We start from the raw sequence: 18254 nt of genomic DNA, 5'->3' as shown, positions 1-18254 counted from the left end.
ATCAGCATCCAGAACTCTGCCACCACCGGGTGAGTTGGCCAATCATGCGATGAAATGGAAACGCCTATGAACTACGGACACCACGGATGGACAAAAAAGACAATTTTGTCGTTTACCCTTGCTGCTGTTGCTACTGTGTTGTAGCTAAAAATGACATCGTTTGTTTTCAGACATTCTCTCCTTCGCGGCGTTCCAGGGACATGCAGGTTCATTAGCGAGTATCGGGCAAAGAGACCGTTGTTTACCCTGTTTTCAGTCAGAAGGTAACTATACTGTACAGTCCTGTGTCAGCGTTGGTGTGCACAGTGTTGTGCTTCTGTTCATGTTGTTCATGTAACTGTCTGTGTAACTAGCAGAACTGCTGGTTGGCATCTGCCATACAGATCGTTCCTAAAAATACAACAGAATTAAACTCAATGGCCACTTTGTTAGGTACTGTATTGTTGTTGACCATGACATCCCTTTATGACCAAAGTGTACCGATCCTCTTCCAGCAGGATAAGTTGATGTGCCATACCACTCAAATAATCTCAAACTAGTTTGTTGAACATAACAATGAGTTCACTGTACTTAAATGCCCTCCGCAGTCACCAGATTTCAATCCAGTAGAGCAGCATGTGGTTGAACAGAAGATTTACATCATGAATGTGCAGCTGACAAATCTGCATAATTGTGTGATATTGTCATGTTAATATAGATCAAAATCTCTGAGGAGTGTTTCCAGCGCCTTGTTGTATCTATGCCACATAGAATTAAGGTTCTGAAGACAGGAGAGGGGACCAACCCGATTAAAGCAAGATGTACCTAATATAGTGTTTGGTGACTATATAAAAATGTTAAAACACCTTTCCTTTAATATCCGTCTTTTTCAAAACAGTTATGCTACTGGTGAAGACAACAGGGTGCCCAAAATATACACCAAAACAGGAGACAAAGGTTATTTATCATTGTAACTCAGACAACACTACCTCACTGTACTTTTGGAATAAGCAATATTTTAAAAAACTTTGTCTTGATTCCTTCTTAGGTTTCTCAAGCACATTTACAGGAGAAAGGAGGCCAAAAGAAGATCACATTTTTGAAGCCTTGGGGAATACAGACGAGCTGTCATCAGCTATAGGGTAACATTTCTACAATTCAAATATGGCATGTCATTTTAGCATTTTTTTATGATATGCCTTGTCTAAAGTTACATTCTTAACTTTTACAGGCTGGCAAGAGAGTTTTGCCTCGATAAACGTCATACATTCACTCATCAATTGGACAAGGTTTGATTTTGTCATACTGCATTTCTTAACTTCTTTCAGTTCTTACACCATAAATTCAGAGATAAAGTTTGTCATCATTTGGCTTTTGTCACCACAGATCCAGTGCGTTTTACAAGATGTGGGCTCCAACATTGCTACCCCTCGATCATCTGCAAGAGAAAGCCATATAAGTATGATAGCTTTGGCTAATCAAGTCAGTCTGTTTTTATTTATTGTGTCACATGTGATCACACTTGATTCTGTTTTTTGCAAGAGAGAACAAAATTTATTGCACAGCCAATTGTTGACTTGGAGACCTGGATTGATGAGTTTACAGAAGAACTCCCTCCTTTAACCAGCTTCGTTTTACCAGTAAGCTGCGCACGTTTTTACAAATGTCTGTGTGTTCCTGTTGAACTAATATATACTCCTGTTTTTTCACAGTCTGGTGGGAAGAGCAGCGCAGCTTTGCACGTAGCTCGGACAGTCTGTCGGCGAGCAGAGCGCAGGTTAGTTTTAGTATGATCTATGTAAGGTCGTCCTGAATGACGAAGTAATCTGCAGTTGGTTCTGTTCCCCTCCCCATAGCGTTGCTCCAATTGTGCGATCAGGCGAGGCAGATCCAGATGTTGCCAAGTTCTTGAACAGGTCAGTGTTGTACCTTTAAAGAAAATAAATATGAAACACGTTTCTTCTACTACATAGCTGACAAATATCCTTTCCCTCCCACTCAGGTTAAGTGACTACCTGTTCACAGTCGCCAGATATGCATCTATGAAAGAGGGCAGTGAAGAGAAAATCTACAAGAGGCCAGAATGACCAGTCTCATATGAAGATTAAAACAAAAGCATTACCTTTTGAGATGCATATACTTTATTCAAACTGTAAATACAATACATAGATTTATTTTAATGCATTTTTTCCCCACATTTAATGTAAAATCACAGGTCACAATAAACAGTGTACATCCAAAATATTTGTGTCCTATACATTTTTTTATAAGTTTCAAACATACATTTAGACAATATACAGTTAACAATTTTCTCCATAGAAATCCATTCTTGTTGATTCTATAATAATAATAATGCGCTTCTGTCTTCCATGGCCTGCTCATAACAAAAGTGGCAGTTTGTTTAATTCCAGCATGGCTGTCATTACCCTCCCACACAGTCACATAATCTGGCACCAGCCCTGGCTTTTCTGAGAAAGGCTGCTGGCCCATGTCATTAGAGACAGATTGCGGTCCTCGAACGGTGGATAGCGCAGGTAGGTCACACATTCAAACCGTGTGCTTCGTAGCAGACAGGATTTCTTGTGAGAAAAGGTATCAAAGCTGTAGCGGCCATGGAAAGAACCCATCCCACTGGCACCTTCAAAGAAAAAGGGGGAGGGGGGGGAGGAAGGTCAAACTGGCAGATCACTTACAGACTGTCCCACCATCCATGTATTACTACAGCTTAGACTTACCTACTCCACCAAAAGGTAGAGCCACCATCACACTCTGCAGGATGCAATCATTAGAGCAAAAGCTTCCACTGCAGGTCTCACTCATGAGTCTTGAAATTACCTGCAGTGTCAGAAAAGCCACCACATGATCAGAATAAATCCTACAATGAATTCTGGCTTCAGTTCCCCCCCCCTTTCAATTTGCCTCGCAGACCTACCTTGCCGTTGGTGGAATATGCATACACACAGAGGGGCTTTTCTTGCTTATTGATAAAGCTAATAGCCTCATCCACATTGTTTACAGTCAAAATAGGAAGAACTGGACCAAAGATCTCCTTTTGCATGACGGGGTCTGATTCAGCCACATCTGTCAAAACTGTTGGGGCTTCAGATTTAAAAAATAAAATAAAATTACAGCCATGTTAAAGCAATCTAATAAGTGCAATATGTGTCAAGGAATTCAGCTTTTCATACCAATATATTTCTCTGCTTCTATCACATGCCCACCCACAGCTACCTTGCCAGATCTCCATAATATATCTCTAGTACGGTTAAAGATCTCTAGATTGACTATCCGGCCAAAGCTACGTGACTCTTGGGGATTAGAGCCATAAAACTCCATCAGGCAGCACTTGAGGGCCTGCACCAGCCGAGCTTTGACATCTGTGTGGCATAAAATGTAGTCAGGAGCCACCAAACTCTGTCCAGCATTATGAAAACGCGCCCAAGCAATGCGCTGCACAGTGGTGGAAATGTCACAGTGCTGGTCCACGTAACATGGGTTCTTCCCTCCCAGAATCAAGGTGACGGGTGTGAGTGTGCGGGCGGCAGCCAGAGCAATTTTGCTTCCATCCTCTTTGTTTCCTGCAGAGTGACAGCCAAGCTTAAACAGTGAACAACTCAAAGAACACTTTTTTAATTAAAGGATGACTAATAAAAATTACCTGTGAAGAAAACATGATCAAATTTGAGCTCAATCACTTCAGGCAAGTCACTCATGCCTGCAAGAATCACATGGAAGCATTCCTTGAGGAAAACAAGAGTTTTGTATGAGAATTATTTTTGTTCCCCCTCTTCAAACAAGCATCTCTTATAATTCAACTAAACTAAAAGCACACAAAAAAAAAAAAAAAAAAAAAAAAAAAAAAAAAAAAAAAGCAATATCACTGGTGAGTCAGATATTCAGTCATGGATGACTCAGTGCTCAATTCTGAAATGCCAGATTTAAGTATCTCAAAGTGTAATCTCACCAAATGAAAGCTCATTTGATTACAGGCCAATAAAAGGGTACCTGCTCAAACAGATTCTTACAAAGGAGCCAAATTATTCTGGAAGCTAAAACTATGGAGTGTTTCACTCTCACTGTAGCAACCAAAGTCAGTTATTCTTATGTTAAAGTGAGTGAAGTAAAAATCCATAGTGTGCAGTCTAATCAGCTTCAGTGCAAAAAAAGAGAGTATTGCCTTTGATATTTTAAGAAAAATACTGTAAGTTCTTGCAGGGAAAAATCAGTCCCTTTATGCTAGCTTACTCACATTATCCAAGTAGAAGGGAATTAGACGATGGAGAAGCTCTGTTGTGTGCACAGTACACTCAGAGGGGCTGATGATCGCACAGTTTCCTACACAAATGGAAAATAAAACATCAGTTGCTGTCAGTTAGCCTGAGTGCAGGAGAACTAAATGATGAAATAATACTGGCTGCACCTGCTGCAATGGCCCCGACCAGTGGCACAAGGCACATTTGTACAGGACTACACCAGGTCCCAATGATAAGCACCACTCCCAGCGGTTCACTGATCACCAGACAGTCGTCCAGCGTGGTGGACTACACAGACCAAACAAATTACATCACAAGTGAAACAGCACAAGTAAAAAGCTGGTAAGGTTCATCATGACACAAACAGAAAAACCACATGAGCTCATTTTATTCCTTTAGAAAGGGGCAATGCAACTTGTGTTTTAATCTGCTTTGCAGGGCTCAGCACAATACATTTCTTTGTAGCAGTACGTGGAATGTTCTCTCGAAAAAGGTCATGATTAATCCCAGTAACATTATCGAGATGATTTAAACAACAGTCTTACCAGGTTCCTTTCCACTTTCTGTGGCTGCATCCACTTCTTTAGGTTGTTAATAGCATACAGAGCCTCATTCTTGACCAGGATCAGTTCAGACACAACTGTTTCAAACCGAGGCTGGTTAAAAAACAGTAGACAAATATGAATTAAAAGAAAAAAAAACCCAAAAACATTTGACTCCACCATCAGTTCTCACTATTAAAAACAACAACAACCCTGCAGGGAGACCGCTTATGCCCTGACCTTACGGAGGTCCCTTCCAAGTGCATCCACAAAGTCACACTCGTGTTCCTCCAGCATCTGCACCACAGCCTCCAGCTGAACCAGTCTGAAGTTCTCCTTGAGGGTACGTCCAGCTTGAAAGGCGACTCTAGCCCTCCTCAGGAGATCCACGCTTTCCAGCGGATACGTCTTCAGACAGGGGTCCCCCAGCCTGGTCCTGTAAGAGTACGCTAGTTTTAACATCACAAGGCGAATACGCACAATCAGTCCACACACACACACACACGTTTATCACTGCACCTTCTGCATGTTAGCCGTCCATGTCTCTGACAAGCAGAGCACGCCTTTACTTTTCCACTCATGTCTGTCTGTGTCAGTCAATAAATCTCTACCGCTGGCCTTTCTGAATGAAGCAGTGTGAAGTTAAGCTTGTGCACCCGCTCAGTAAGAGCCTCCCACCGGCATATACTGAAAATTCGAATAACTGCAGTCAGGTGATGCACATAAAACTAACAAAGCTGGACGCTTAAGCTGAGCCACCCAGAACAGCTGTATCTAATCTAAGGTCATTTGCAATAATAAGTCTCAATTTCTCGCAAGTAGGCCAAAACAGAGGTCTTTTTACTTATGTTTTTTTACCTGCGCAGCGCCTTAAACCATCGTGCTGGAGTCGGACTCGGCGGACGGCTCATGGTTATTGAGAAGCTTCAGTCTCAGGCAGCAGCCGGAGTAAAAATGACCAGCAGCTTTCCTAGCAGCACCGTCCACCTCTCATGAAGGGTCACACTGTGCAATCAGAGAGAGAGCGCAATGGAGAGTTTGCTTCAGACGCGCGTATTTACACGATAATCCCCCATCCACGGTATTCAAGGGAACCAGAAAATGTACCAATCCCACAGCCTGATGTTAATGTCTCATGCATTCTGTGAATTACCAGCCTTTTACAGAGGCCTGTGTCTCGGGCCCATGCGTGTCTCCACTCTGTTTGCTTTTTCTTTTTTTTTCTAAACAGGATCTCGCTCTACAGGTGTTTGTAATTAACTAATTAACGAATGAAAAAAACCCACAAATTGTGATCAAATGATTTATATAACACTCGTGTACACGATTTAACATTACAGGAGGAGGTATCTTACAAATGGACAAATCTTACATGGGATATTTTTTTAAATCAGTAATGCGCCTTACTATAGTGCAGCGAGATTCATAGACATTCACTTTTAAAAAGAGAAAGGGGAAACAAAAAAAAACTTACAAAGAGCGGTTGAGAACATTTCCGGGATAATTTCTTTTTATTTATTCATTTGTTGTACTAAAAGAGTCAGCATCAGCAATCACTGGTACACTCAAAGTCTTCTCTTGACATCATTTAAACAGATGAGCCACCTCATCGGGAGACAGACAAGCATGTGAGGTATCTTTCACCACTCTTGCACACTACCACACACACACACACACACACACTCACACGCGCGCACACACTCGTGAGCAGTTGCAGTAGTGTGTCATATAAATTCATTTGCAGTGCTTTCAGTTCTTGCTCAAATACTTTAAGGATCCCCTTAACTGATTTGTCAGGTTTAACATCATTATTAGACTTTAGATAAATTTATTACAACCAGTCTTATGTGTATATATGTAATGGTTGCATTTTCATTATAAATCACTTATTTTTTTCACGAGTTAGTGGCCATCATATAACTTCTTAGAAACATGGTTACATACTAACAAAAATCTCAATTTTCATTCATGACAAAACTTTTTTTTTGCATAATAAAGAACTTTGTTAAGAGACTTTTTTCCTTCTTCTTTTATCGCTTTTAATGATGCAGTCCTTTTTTTTCTCCAAATAACCAAAAGTCTGTGCCTGGACTTTCTGCTGTAAATGAACCCTGTGTAAGGTAAAATTTTTTAAGCTTATAAAGTCACATTCACTCTCATGTCCCTTTCCCCCTCCCTCCCAACTGCCGCAAACAGCAAAATTGTGTGCAATGTTTCCAAGGGAACATCATCAAGTCAAGCGGTCGCATTTGGTTGACGAACCAGTCCATGACATCATCTTATGAGGTTTTAAAACCTCAAATTCTTTTCCGCATGGCTTCAAAAGTCCACAGAGATCAGAGAGCATTGTAGTGAAACCCTCCGCGGTTGTTGTGGTATTACAGTGGTTCCGCTCTGTGTTGCTCCTATAAGCAGAGAATATATCCAGGACCATAGCCCCCACATTTCTATGGCTTGTTTCCAAATCGTGGTTATTGGTTACGGTTGAAACACAGTCAAGCGTGTGAGCAACAGGTGACGACGATTCGTGAGGCACTCGGCATTAATCCAAGGTGTAGTGATTTTTTTTTTTTCCCTAGCATTAGATACACAGAGTAAGAAGACTGGTTTGCTTTGCTCTTCTTCGTGTTTTTAAGGTGGAAGTTGTGCAACATGGAACAGCTGCAAACACAAATACTGACAAAACATTTCCAGTTCTTTTGGTCAAAAGTAACCGATGCTACAGAAACGACATCTTTCTTTCTTTCTTTTCTTTTTCTTAAATCGAAGAGTAAGATCAAACCTTTTAGGGGATTATTTGCTGCGTCACTGGAACTGAGGCAGATTGTTGGTTTTCAGATCTACTGGGAACATGAAAACCAGAAGGCCAATGTCTCTCTCAGGTGGACCCAGTGTCTCTTAGTGGGGAGAAAAGGGACAGAGCTCAAAAACGATTTTCCTTAAAAACGGGACATAATGTAACGGACAGGATCGGCGTTATGAGCCACCACTCCTTCAAGGAGACTGAACACAAAACATTGATTTGTCTTCCACTTATACAAGAAGCATCATGTTCAGGAAAGACCCATTAAGACTCATTCAATATAAACTGTAGGGTGCCGGGATAATGGAATCCAAGCTTACAAGTATATTAACAATGCATCGCTTAGTTTTACACAAGTGAGTCGACAATGTGTGTAATGGCTTGCATTGCTGTATTGCTTTCCAGTTCGCTTAAAGTGGGAGTGTTAGACTCATTATTCTGTTAAGCCTGAGAAACATGTATACTCAGTTTCTGGAGCGGTAAAAAGAGAGAGGAAGATGTTAGAAATTGGATTGTTCTGCAGAAACAGCATCCCCCTTTTGATGGGAAACACAGCTTAACTGGAGCTCACTCCCTTAGAGCTCATCCAGATTATAAAAGAGACAAAAAAAGAAGTAAAGGGTCCTTCAAGAGTCCTGTTTTGTTTGAGTGATGCCCCTTTGATGTTAAAGGCTCCAACGCAGGTAAGCTGAGCCTCTTGCTTGGTATCAGACTGTATAATACAGCCCTCCTGTGCAGATTGTCCTGATGCAACAGAGTTAGGAGAGCTCAAAGCCTGTGTTCATACTGATAGCGTAGCGCAGCTTGTCACGTAGGATGCTTTTCTTGCTGTAGTTGGGGAGCTTGAGCAGGTTGAAACATGTAGATGAAGTCGGAAGTCGCCCACCAGGCTCCCTCTTTCGGATGGTGAAGAAGCCCCGGAGGACACTGCCGAGGGTGTCCCCAGTGTCCTACACACATCGGAGAAAATGTCAAATTCATCAGAACACAAGGACACAACTTAATCAACTGCAGAAGGCTTGACAGCCATCTTTATACACAGTCCTTTATTTTCAGGAGTTCCAATCAAATATATCAGGACAAATAAACATCATAAATCATAAATAAAATGTTGATGTTTAACAGCTTATGGAGAACCTTTCAAGGCTGAAACTCGCTAAGATCACCAAACAATGTCTTTCCTCCTTTGTGGTGATTTGTCTGGAAAGTTGATATTTGTTAGCTTAAATTTTGTCTTCAGCAAATGAAATACAGCGATCCCACTAAGAACATAATCTAATTAATGTAAATGATTCAGGCAACTGTCTGCTTAACCTTGGTTCTCCAGGCTGAATCTCAATAGAAATTGTAGCCCTCTCTAGATTTTAACTGTACACATCAGAGCTCATCCAGCTCTTTCTTTCTTCTGTCATATAATACCATCCCACTACCTCCACTATTGTTTATATACAATGTTTGCTTAACACAGTGGTTCCCAAACTTTTTTTGCTGGGCCCCCCTTTGTTTTACAAGAAAAATGTACCCCCCGCGCGCGCGCGCGCACACGCACGCACAAACACGTCCTCCAACCACACACACCCATATTTTGCTCCATTGCGGTTTATTTCACACCTCAAACATTTAGTAAACAATTAAGCAAATACAAGTAATCTGCAATAAACTACTAACTCTTTACGCTACGTCCGCACCTACACGGGTATTTTTGAAAACGCAGCTGTTTCGTTCACACGTAAACGGCGTTTCGAATCACCGAAAACGGAGATTTTTTAAAACTCCTTTTTTGCGTTTACCTGTGGACGAGGAATACAGAGTTCGTCACGCAACGTCAAAGGTATGTGCCTTTTTTCACGTCACGCTGTGCGCCACGTTATTGTTTACATGAGATGAATTGCAGAATGGCAGATAGTCAGATTAACAGTATTTTGTCTCTATCTTCAGGTTTTACACGCTTACATACACACACGCAGTTACTGTCCCTCTATTTAGAAAGGCAGAGGCGTCACGGTGTGATTATTTTACATGTAGTTGTTTTTTTCCTGTGTAATATTATTCAACATGGCTATCAATACATTTTCCAAAAAATACCTCTCTGTGCAAAATGGGTTCAAAAACATAAACAACTGTGGGATGCTGTTTGTCCGTGATTTGAACCGGGGAAACAAATTGTGGCAGGATGAGCCTGATATTATTTGTATCCCGCTGTAACTTTACTGTATAAAGAGCTAACATCTCCAAAATGTCAGGAGTAGTTAGTCATTACAACAAGTGTTTGTGAACTAAAAATCAAGAATGTGGGATACTGTTTGTCCGTGATTTGAACAGCCCAGCACGTGCTCCCGACGAAGGGAAAACCAATTCTGCAGGGGAGACCTACCTTGGCACTTGTGCAGATGAAGCTAAAGGGAAGATATGCTTCACCATATTTTCTAGTCTTTGGCTTAGAATGAAGTTGGTTTGGAAACATATTCAGCAATGCTTCATCTCCTGCTTTGCGTTTGTGTGGGCACCCCGTGCTAGCAGTGTCCAAGCGTTGTTTTTTTTTTTCCCTTTTCATACCGCGCCCCCCCTGCAATGGCTCTGCGCCCCCCCAGGGGGCAGGCCCCACACTTTGGGAAGGTCTGGCTTAACATAACAAGCCATTTCAGGGATTCTACATTACTTTTTCCTTCCTGTCTTTCTATTATCTTTGGTTCTTTGGCAAAGAGGTTGGAGCTAGATTTCCTAAACCTTTTATCTAAAATGAAATGTGAATACCTTCTTTAAAGTTTGCACTGTTTTTTGTTATATAACTGTGGTATTATATACTGTGTTAGTGTCTAAAAATATATCTTTTTTTTCTTACCTGATCATCTGAAACTTCCACACAACGGATGGAGAAAGGCGGTTTGAGGTAGGCAAAACCTAGAAGAGGTGGCCTTGAGCAGCTGGTAACAAACTGTGAAAACACATTAAAAAAAAAAAAAAAAAGATAATAAATGGTTAAACTATTGTGGCACCAATAAAAAAAATATCTGGCTCAACAAATGACACCTTACTTTGAGGAACATAGCCCTCTCCTCAGCACTGAAATCACTGGACAGGATGTCCCACAGCCAGATGATGACACGATGGCTGCTGTGAAAACCTCCATAGTAGACCGTGTGTTTCCTGAGAATGATGAACATATTTAACTGTTTGTACAAACAGAAAGCATGTACTACAAGCAAAAGACATCCTCCGTATTCGAAGTATGACAAAAAAAAAAGACAAAAAGGTAAAATGGTACATACTTTAGGTCATCTAGATCAATCTCTGCGTTATCTCCTGAAATGAGACGCTGAACCTCAGGGGTGGAAAACATGTGCAACCACTCCGGATTAATGATGCTGCGGAAGCCTCGGATGAAAGCAGCCGTCTGCTCTTTAATTTGTGTGTGCATCCGGAAGTGGGCCATGAGGTGGATGTAGCTGATTCTGCAGGACATGACAAAGATAACATCATCAAGATAACTGGCGAATTCTACAGAATACAAAAAGTCAACAAAACAACATTTCGACATGAAGTGCTTCCATATCCTTTTATTGTTTTACTGAATTTAAATGCACATACTTGTTTTCATTGGTAACTGGCATGGTTTTTCCCCCAGGTATCAACTCATGACAGACAAGCTACAATGAAATATACAGTTAACTCTTAACTAATGTATTTCGTATATTTATGAATTAAAATGTATAAACGTATCCCATCCTTACCTGCCCCATAACATCCTCATCATAGGATAATGTCAGCCCCAGATCCCCTACATCTCCATCATAGCGCTGAAAACAAATCAGAAGTGAAATATGCCCTGGATATCAGACACTGAAATACAACAACGTGAGCTGCAAATTGCAAAAAAGACAAAGTCAAAAGTGTTTGTAGTTACCTTAATGGAAGTGAGGTTCTTGTAAAACTCTGAATCCAGTGAGGGAAGCTCATCAATGGAGCTGTAGAAAGTGCTGTGGTGGTGACCCAAGACTTGGCTAAGGAAGAACGAGGCAAAAGGGACGTCCACAACAATGCCCTGAATAGGCAGAAGTGACAGTGAAACACTGAAGCTCAACCAAACATTTTGTTTAAAATGTATTCAGAGATCTTACAGACATGGTATATTTTAGACATGACATGTACCTCATATACAGCTTTCCCGAGCATCTTCCCCACAAACTCAAACAGCTGCAAATGGTTCTCATGGATGTAAGACGTGGGCGAAGGATACAGCCTCTCGTTTCCACTTGTGGTCTACAACAAACAATCATCACAACATATTCAGGAAAAAAAGAAAACTCACTGAAATTTCGCTACTTAAGGCTTCATGTTTTAAGAATGTCAACCATTTGTTTGAGTTACCTTAAAGAGGTTGAGAGCAGGATTAAAGACTTTCTTAATGATCTCCTCTAAAAACTCCTTGAAGACACCATCCTGGTCGATTCCAGCCTCATCCACACCCAGGTCGTTCACAAACTTCACCCGAATTACGCCTTTTATGGAATTCACTGGTAACCGGCGCAGTTGGTCATATCCATCCTTAAGACAGGGAAATCCTGGTTTTATTAAGGAACAATATATTTGCTTTCGTCCAAGTAAATCTATTTGACTGGCTGAAGCCATACCTCTAACATCCGCGAGCGCCGAATGGTAATATGGGTGACATGCGGCGAAGCAGAGCTCGTTTCCACCAGTCCTAAGCTTTCTTTCTCCTTCGTAACAATGTTCCTGAACAGCAGCACCCTCTAAATTGAGAGAAAAAATAATTACACAACTGACCCACCTCTCACTGCTTTAAATGAAAGAATTCCATTTACTCACATTTTTATGTGGGATAACATGTGGGATGTACTGGAGTAAAAGCTGCGCTCTCTTCTTGCCTTTCTCCAACTCTTGGAACAACAGGCTAGGCTTTAGATCCCTGAATGCAACAGCAGCAACATGTAAAGGTGTGCTTATAAAAAATGTATATATATCACGTAAACATGTCATTCTGAAACACAAGGCTAGTCATGCTGTCAGAGTTTGTATTTACTTGCGCAGCCAGTGGTCGTCAGGGGTGAACCTTCGCCTGCAGTCTCGCTCATAAAGCACCATCAGCCAGCCATGAACACTGTGGAACAACTCCAGTTTCTCTCCCTTTGCATTTTCTATTAAACACAAAATACACAACAGACGTTTCAATAAGAAAGCATGACCTGCGTAACAGGTGCCATTGTGACACCGCACTCACCTAAGATGCCATCCCATATCATCTTGTACACAAATGTGTTCAGAAAAGAGGAGATAGTAATGAGTTCCTCTATCTTGAAGGACGTTTGTTCTTCATATACTTCAATGTCATCCAGAATTCTGTAACACATTGAAGGTGTGTCATAAAATGCTGCAACCACCTTTTAAAAAGCATGGCTAATGAAAATAAATAAATAATCTGTGAAATTACGTGATAAGGTGCCGCGAGCAGTCACAGAAGAGCATGAGCATAGCAAGGAGCTGTTTTGACTCTTCGGTGTCATTGTTCAGACACTCCATGAAGAGTTTGAGGCCTCCCTGAGGACCCAGCTCACAGATGAAAGCCCAAAGTTTGGGCAAAAGGTCATCAAGATGTGTAAGACCTTCAAAAAAAAAAAAAAAAAAAAAAAAACACAGAACGAGCAGAGACTGAGTATTGTGTGTACTTTCAAGTTTTGATAAAATACCAGATCTTTGGACTGACCAGTGAGTATCTGGAGGCGTATTTGCGTCAGCGTAGACAGTGCGGTCTGGTAGAGCACACAGATGCTGCACACTTTCTGAACTTCAGCTGAGTCGACCCGCTTCCCCCCGACTGGTTTCAGGATGTTACGCACAGAGGCTGACTTCTGAAATGCTCGTTTGAAAAGGTCTTAAAAAAAAAACAAAAAAACAGAGACACAGGAGTTCAAAAAGTATTCAAAACCTTTATTAAAAAAACAAACATTGTGCTTATTTAAAAATATCACAACAGAACTTAGGAACTTACTTTTAACTGGCAGATTATTTTGTGAAGTGCTAGGTTGTGGTGGTGGGGGAGTGGGCTCCTGACTCTCTAGCTTTTTAGAAAGGACGTCACTGAAAAGAGTTCTAATAACAGATACTCCCCACAGGTGCTGAAGCTGTTTTGTTACCAAGGGCATTGACTCATTAAGACTGCAGAGAACAGAAGACAGATAAGGCAGGTGGGAGAAAATAGTTAAGTACACTATTTCTTTCATCATTTTTTTAGCAAAAGAAAAGTGAAAGTATGCAAGAATACAAACATGTAGACATGTTTTCTTCTTCTTTTGGTTGCTCGCTTCAAGGGTCGACAAAGCAGATCATCTACCTCCATCTCACCCTATCTCGAGTATCCTCCTCTGTCACACCAACCCTCGACTCGTCCTCCTTCATGACATCCATGAATCTTCTTTGCGATGTTTCTCTTTTCCTCCTGCCTGGCAGCTCCATCTTTACCGTCCTTTGTCCTGTATATCTACTATTCCTCTTCTGCACGCTTCCAAACCACCTCAGCCCTGCCTTTCCCCAAACTGCTCTACCTGACTTGTCTCTCTAATCTTCTCTATCCTGGTCATTCCCAATTAAAATTTAACATCTTCAACTCTGTCATCTCCAGTTTCGCCTGCTCTCTGGTTGGATGGTTGACATATTTAAACTCGTCTAGCTTCACTATTTCTACTTCTTGTAGCTTCATCTTACCACCTGTCTCCTTGCACTCACTACAGATCACAATGCCATCTTCAAACATCATAGTCTATGCAGACTCTTGCCAGAGATCATCTGTCAGTCCATCCATCACCACCGCAAACCAGAAAAGGCTCAGATTCCGGGATTCCTGTGCCAGAAGTAATCCCACTCCTACTTTGAACCGATCTGCAACTCCTACCACTCGCCTCACCACTGCACCACCCTCATATACCTCTCTGCCTATCCTGATTTCCTCGTGCAGTACTACATTTCCTCTCTTGGTACCCTATTATATGATTTCTCCAGATCCACAAAAACAAAGCACAACTCCTTCTGATCTTCTCTATACTTTACCATCAACACTTTCAAAGCAAACATTGCATGTGTATGATAGTTTGTTGCATGTTTATTTCCTTCACGGACTAGATACATAATGTATTAATCACATAAAGGGAAAGTGCTCTTTCTCAGCATGAAGCCATACTGCTGCTCGCTGATCATCATGGCTCTTCTTAAACTAACTTCAACATCTTTTTCCCATATATTCATGCCACGGCTCATCAACTCTATCCCTCTGTTGTTGCTACAACTTTGTGCCTTTGTCCTTGAAAATCGATTCTCCATTGCACTTCACTCAGGTGTCCTCTCACTCTCCTAGATTGTGTTAAACAATCAGGTTAAAAAGTCCAATGCCCTTTCTTCTAGACATCTCCATACCTCCTTAGGTATGTGAAATGGGCCAGCCATATATGTTAGCTTAATATTCTGTCTAAGTTTTGAATTGAAGCTTTGGGAATCACTATTCTAAGTGAATATGAACTTATTCGTATGATTTAAACAAACATGAAGAATTTAACTTACCCATAGTCCACAGTTTGTGAGAACCAGCCCAGCACTTGGTGCCAGTGAGTTAGGTTGGACTTCTTCTGGGATACATATCTCTGGCAGTAGGACAGCATGTCAGTCAGGTCCTTCACAAAGTGGTTGGCCTCCTCTTCAAGCACTTTCTCATTAAGGTAGCCTAAGTGAATTAGGTTTCCTATCAAAAATGAGAGGGAGACATTTAAATAGATATTACTTAGTTGTTTATTAATTTGTACACAAGATGCAACTGACTGAACGTGCACAATTCTTTGAACCAAAATACTATACCTAGTAGACACAGTGTGTGGCTGCCCTCAAGACACACACAGATGTCCGAACACTGTTCTTCTCTACTGAGAAACAGAATGAATTTCCGCAGCAGGTCATGTGTCTGGATAGATGTCATGCACTGTCGGGGCAAAGAAAATATTAATAAATACTTCCTTACATTTTATTACATTGTCTCACTATGCAATGAAAAACACACATCACAGTGCTTTTACCTCTGGAGTAAGCCCACTGAGGTGGGTTATGATGGCTGGGACTGACATGATGTGGATGAGGAATGATCTCAGCAGATTCTCAGAAAAGTGAGCAGCAATGACGGGCCTGAAAAATACTTGATTTAGTTACAAACGTAGCCTGAAAACAAAAATATAATTTATAAACAGAACAAACAGACATAACACAACAGCAATTAACATGTCTCCTCTACTTAATTAAAGCTGAAATATTAGCTTACCTTAATGACAAAGTGAAAATGGCTGTCAGAGTGCCTTTGGACAGAGACGGTTTAGAACGAGCCAAGCCATTGGTCAGCAAGATCTAAAGAAGAAAAGCTGACATACAGTGAGCCTTGCATTTCAGAAGAGAGGCAATGTCACACTATTTCAACGCATATCTTTATAAAAATGAGCAAATGAGTCGTAATACTGAACCTGCAGTATTGAGTAAAATCCCTTTTGATTGAGATGGCCCATAATATTTTCACAAATCCTTGTCAAAGCAGGCCTGAGAGCCTCACCTAAAATATTCAGAGGAAATTATATTTTTCTTCCTTGCAAAAAGCAAGACCATGAAACATTTTCCAAAGCTTGACTTCAGGCTTACCCTTTCCCCTGACTATCCGCCAGGTTGATGTGTCTGTGAAGGTTACTAGCATGGTGAGGTACAGTGTCACCAGTTTGTTGTCCTGAAGTATGTCAGGCTGGAAATCACAAAACACGCAGTTATTTTTATTATTGCACATTTATAGTGACAAAATGAATATCAAAACCTATTTTCGAGCTTTAAATTAAGACTAACCTTTAAATTTTTCAGCAGTTGACAGCAAGTCCAAAGCACATCTTTTATCTGTTTGAGCCAGGGAATAGTGAGGTCTTTGGACAGAGCCAAGGAAACATACCACACCTGAGGGCCAAACAGCCAAAAAGCCATTAAGATGAGAATATGATTGAAAAAGTGTTCAGCATGAAGAGACTTTAAACGCATGCATGTTTACCTTAGGTTCATTTTCAACCTCCATGCTGGCTAGGATAGCACGACAGAGCTTCTCAAACCTCTGAAAAACAAAATAAGAGCCACTTGAATTGCAGAGCAAATGACAAGTGTATAAACTACTACTGCTAAGTTTACAGAACCCTCAAGGGTCTGTCAAAAGTGTCAATAATGGTAAGTGCAGATATGAAACTCAACTTACTTTTACCAGCTATATGACAATGGTTATTATTAACGTATTGATTTAAATACTTGTATAGCTGGTAACTTACCATCTTATCCTCTTGGCAATATATGAATAGTAATTTGCGAGCAATTTTGAAAATTGAAAGTGCATTTCTTTTAGATGTCCCAGTTTCAGAAGCTTGAAAGTAGTCATCAATCTCTTTCCTGTTTAGAGAAGAGGGGAAACACACACACACACGCAATGAATATAATATTCACTCATTGAATCTATGGTAAAAGCAGTGAACCAAGCTCTTTAAATCACAGTTTTCTAAGAAATCTGCAACAAGAAACCAGTGATCACCTTATTTGCTTCTGGAGCCTGCAGCGACATATAAATCTTCTGACCAGAGCTTGAATGATAATTGCTGCTCTCTCCTTCTCCTTCTGCCCCTTTCTCTCCTCTCTGGCCTGCCTGGCTTTGTCCAGGAACTCGGACTTGGAGCTTTGAGGTACACTAAACATCGTGCACCCTGGGAAGAAATTATTAAAAATCGCTTGGCCGCTGTACAAAAACTATGCATATGCAGTTATTGATGGCATTTTGGCAGTGGTACCAGCGAAAACATCCGCTCTAAGAAGTCTGTGATAAGACAACATCTATGTTGTTTTCAGTAAACTTACCTGCGACAGTTAAGTTCAGAGGATTTTGTCTGTCCTTTGGGCTCACCTTCCGCTATAGCTCCTCAGTCATTTGGGTGTCCATGAGATCCATGCAGGAGAAGAGCAAATTTATTTATTTATTTATTTAAAAAGGAGGCTAACTTGCCATCTCCGCAGCGAAACAGTAAAAATCGAGCAGTGCTGGTTAGCACATAGGGCTAGTTAGCTACTTGCTGGATTAATACTGATCCGGGGTGAATTTATTCACATCAATTTCGAGATATTTCTCATCACAGCGGGCTTAGATTTTATCTCATGTCAATGACAGTCTCGCAAACGCCGCGAACACACCGTTTCGAAATGTAAACAATGAGAGGAGATCAGTACATTGACTGCAGCCATTAATCCCCTGTGTCGCATTAAATGAGTCCGGGTAGCGTTTGTCTCCAATTATAACTCGCGATTCGAGAGTCGGTATTAATAAAATGTCTGCTATGTGGCAAGCTATCTTGGGTGGTATTGTAACAACAGCGACTTTGTATTTCTGGCGTTGAATAAAGCTACAACCCAGTATGTTGGGTGGGTGGAGGGGGGGACTATTATCACTGTTACCCCTTAAAAAGCGGAAATATTTTAATGTAATTAAAACATTTTTTTTTTAAAATATGCGAGTAACAATATTAGGGTATAACGGATGGGATGTAACGCGAGCTGAGGGAAACTACTGCGTTTTTATTTATTTATCATTTATCACTGTCGGGACACTTTTGCACTTTAACA

The 18254-nt window shown here is 40.9% G+C and overlaps 3 protein-coding genes across 5 annotated transcripts; 1 reads left to right on the top strand and 2 right to left on the bottom strand.

Moving 5' to 3' along the window:
- The first annotated feature begins 77 nt into the window (after positions 1-77).
- Positions 78-2205, top strand: mmab (metabolism of cobalamin associated B). Of its 2 annotated transcripts, XM_063490422.1 has the most exons (9): positions 78-263; positions 878-936; positions 1028-1121; positions 1211-1268; positions 1366-1438; positions 1522-1619; positions 1692-1756; positions 1836-1895; positions 1982-2202. In XM_063490422.1, exons 1-9 carry the CDS (start codon positions 151-153, stop codon positions 2064-2066), a joined length of 705 nt encoding a protein of 234 aa, XP_063346492.1. In that variant the 5' UTR covers positions 78-150; the 3' UTR covers positions 2067-2202. The 2 variants fall into 2 exon arrangements, with proteins under 2 accessions (XP_063346492.1, XP_063346491.1); XM_063490421.1 differs by having other exon boundaries at positions 1522-1756; positions 1982-2205.
- Positions 2206-2375: 170 nt separating this feature from the next.
- Positions 2376-5784, bottom strand: aldh3b4 (aldehyde dehydrogenase 3 family, member B4). 2 transcript variants are annotated; one of them, XM_063490420.1, is made up of 10 exons: positions 5633-5784; positions 5015-5210; positions 4778-4888; positions 4400-4520; positions 4229-4314; positions 3638-3719; positions 3168-3557; positions 2912-3078; positions 2715-2814; positions 2376-2617 (listed from the first exon to the last, which is right to left on the bottom strand). In XM_063490420.1, exons 1-10 carry the CDS (start codon positions 5683-5685, stop codon positions 2418-2420), a joined length of 1506 nt encoding a protein of 501 aa, XP_063346490.1. In that variant the 5' UTR covers positions 5686-5784; the 3' UTR covers positions 2376-2417. The 2 variants fall into 2 exon arrangements, with proteins under 2 accessions (XP_063346490.1, XP_063346489.1); XM_063490419.1 differs by lacking the exon at positions 5633-5784 and adding an exon at positions 5294-5400.
- A 327-nt stretch (positions 5785-6111) lies between these two features.
- Positions 6112-17928, bottom strand: ube3b (ubiquitin protein ligase E3B). Its single transcript, XM_063489829.1, has 27 exons — positions 17496-17928; positions 17176-17344; positions 16919-17036; positions 16651-16710; positions 16455-16559; positions 16260-16356; positions 16088-16173; positions 15892-15974; positions 15653-15758; positions 15438-15558; positions 15147-15324; positions 13585-13751; positions 13300-13467; positions 13027-13198; positions 12817-12935; positions 12619-12733; positions 12405-12504; positions 12209-12328; positions 11946-12122; positions 11727-11837; positions 11482-11619; positions 11309-11374; positions 11166-11224; positions 10847-11029; positions 10613-10724; positions 10420-10512; positions 6112-8527 (listed from the first exon to the last, which is right to left on the bottom strand). Exons 2-27 carry the CDS (start codon positions 17334-17336, stop codon positions 8336-8338), a joined length of 3207 nt encoding a protein of 1068 aa, XP_063345899.1. The 5' UTR covers positions 17337-17344; positions 17496-17928; the 3' UTR covers positions 6112-8335.
- Between the last annotated feature and the right edge of the window lie 326 nt (positions 17929-18254).

The sequence above is a fragment of the Pelmatolapia mariae genome, linkage group LG12 (assembly GCF_036321145.2).
Source record: "Pelmatolapia mariae isolate MD_Pm_ZW linkage group LG12, Pm_UMD_F_2, whole genome shotgun sequence".
In the NCBI taxonomy this organism is placed as follows: domain Eukaryota; kingdom Metazoa; phylum Chordata; class Actinopteri; order Cichliformes; family Cichlidae; genus Pelmatolapia; species Pelmatolapia mariae.
This window is presented reverse-complemented; position numbering and strand designations above follow the sequence as displayed.

Coding starts and splice junctions, on each gene's coding strand:
- mmab (XM_063490421.1), top strand. CDS start 151: ATGACATCGTTTGTTTTCAGACATTCTCTCCTTCGCGGCGTTCCAGGG. Junction 1,439..1,521: donor TGCAAGAGAAAGCCATATAA/GTATGATAGCTT, acceptor GTTTTTTGCAAG/AGAGAACAAAATTTATTGCA. Junction 1,896..1,981: donor GTTGCCAAGTTCTTGAACAG/GTCAGTGTTGTA, acceptor CCTCCCACTCAG/GTTAAGTGACTACCTGTTCA.
- aldh3b4 (XM_063490419.1), bottom strand. CDS start 5,355: ATGAGTGGAAAAGTAAAGGCGTGCTCTGCTTGTCAGAGACATGGACGG. Junction 3,720..4,228: donor TTCCCTTCTACTTGGATAAT/GTGAGTAAGCTA, acceptor GTTTTCCTCAAG/GAATGCTTCCATGTGATTCT. Junction 3,558..3,637: donor TGATCATGTTTTCTTCACAG/GTAATTTTTATT, acceptor GTCACTCTGCAG/GAAACAAAGAGGATGGAAGC.
- ube3b (XM_063489829.1), bottom strand. CDS start 17,336: ATGTTTAGTGTACCTCAAAGCTCCAAGTCCGAGTTCCTGGACAAAGCC. Junction 13,468..13,584: donor AAATAATCTGCCAGTTAAAA/GTAAGTTCCTAA, acceptor TTTTTTTTTAAG/ACCTTTTCAAACGAGCATTT. Junction 11,030..11,165: donor CCAGTTACCAATGAAAACAA/GTATGTGCATTT, acceptor CATGTCCTGCAG/AATCAGCTACATCCACCTCA.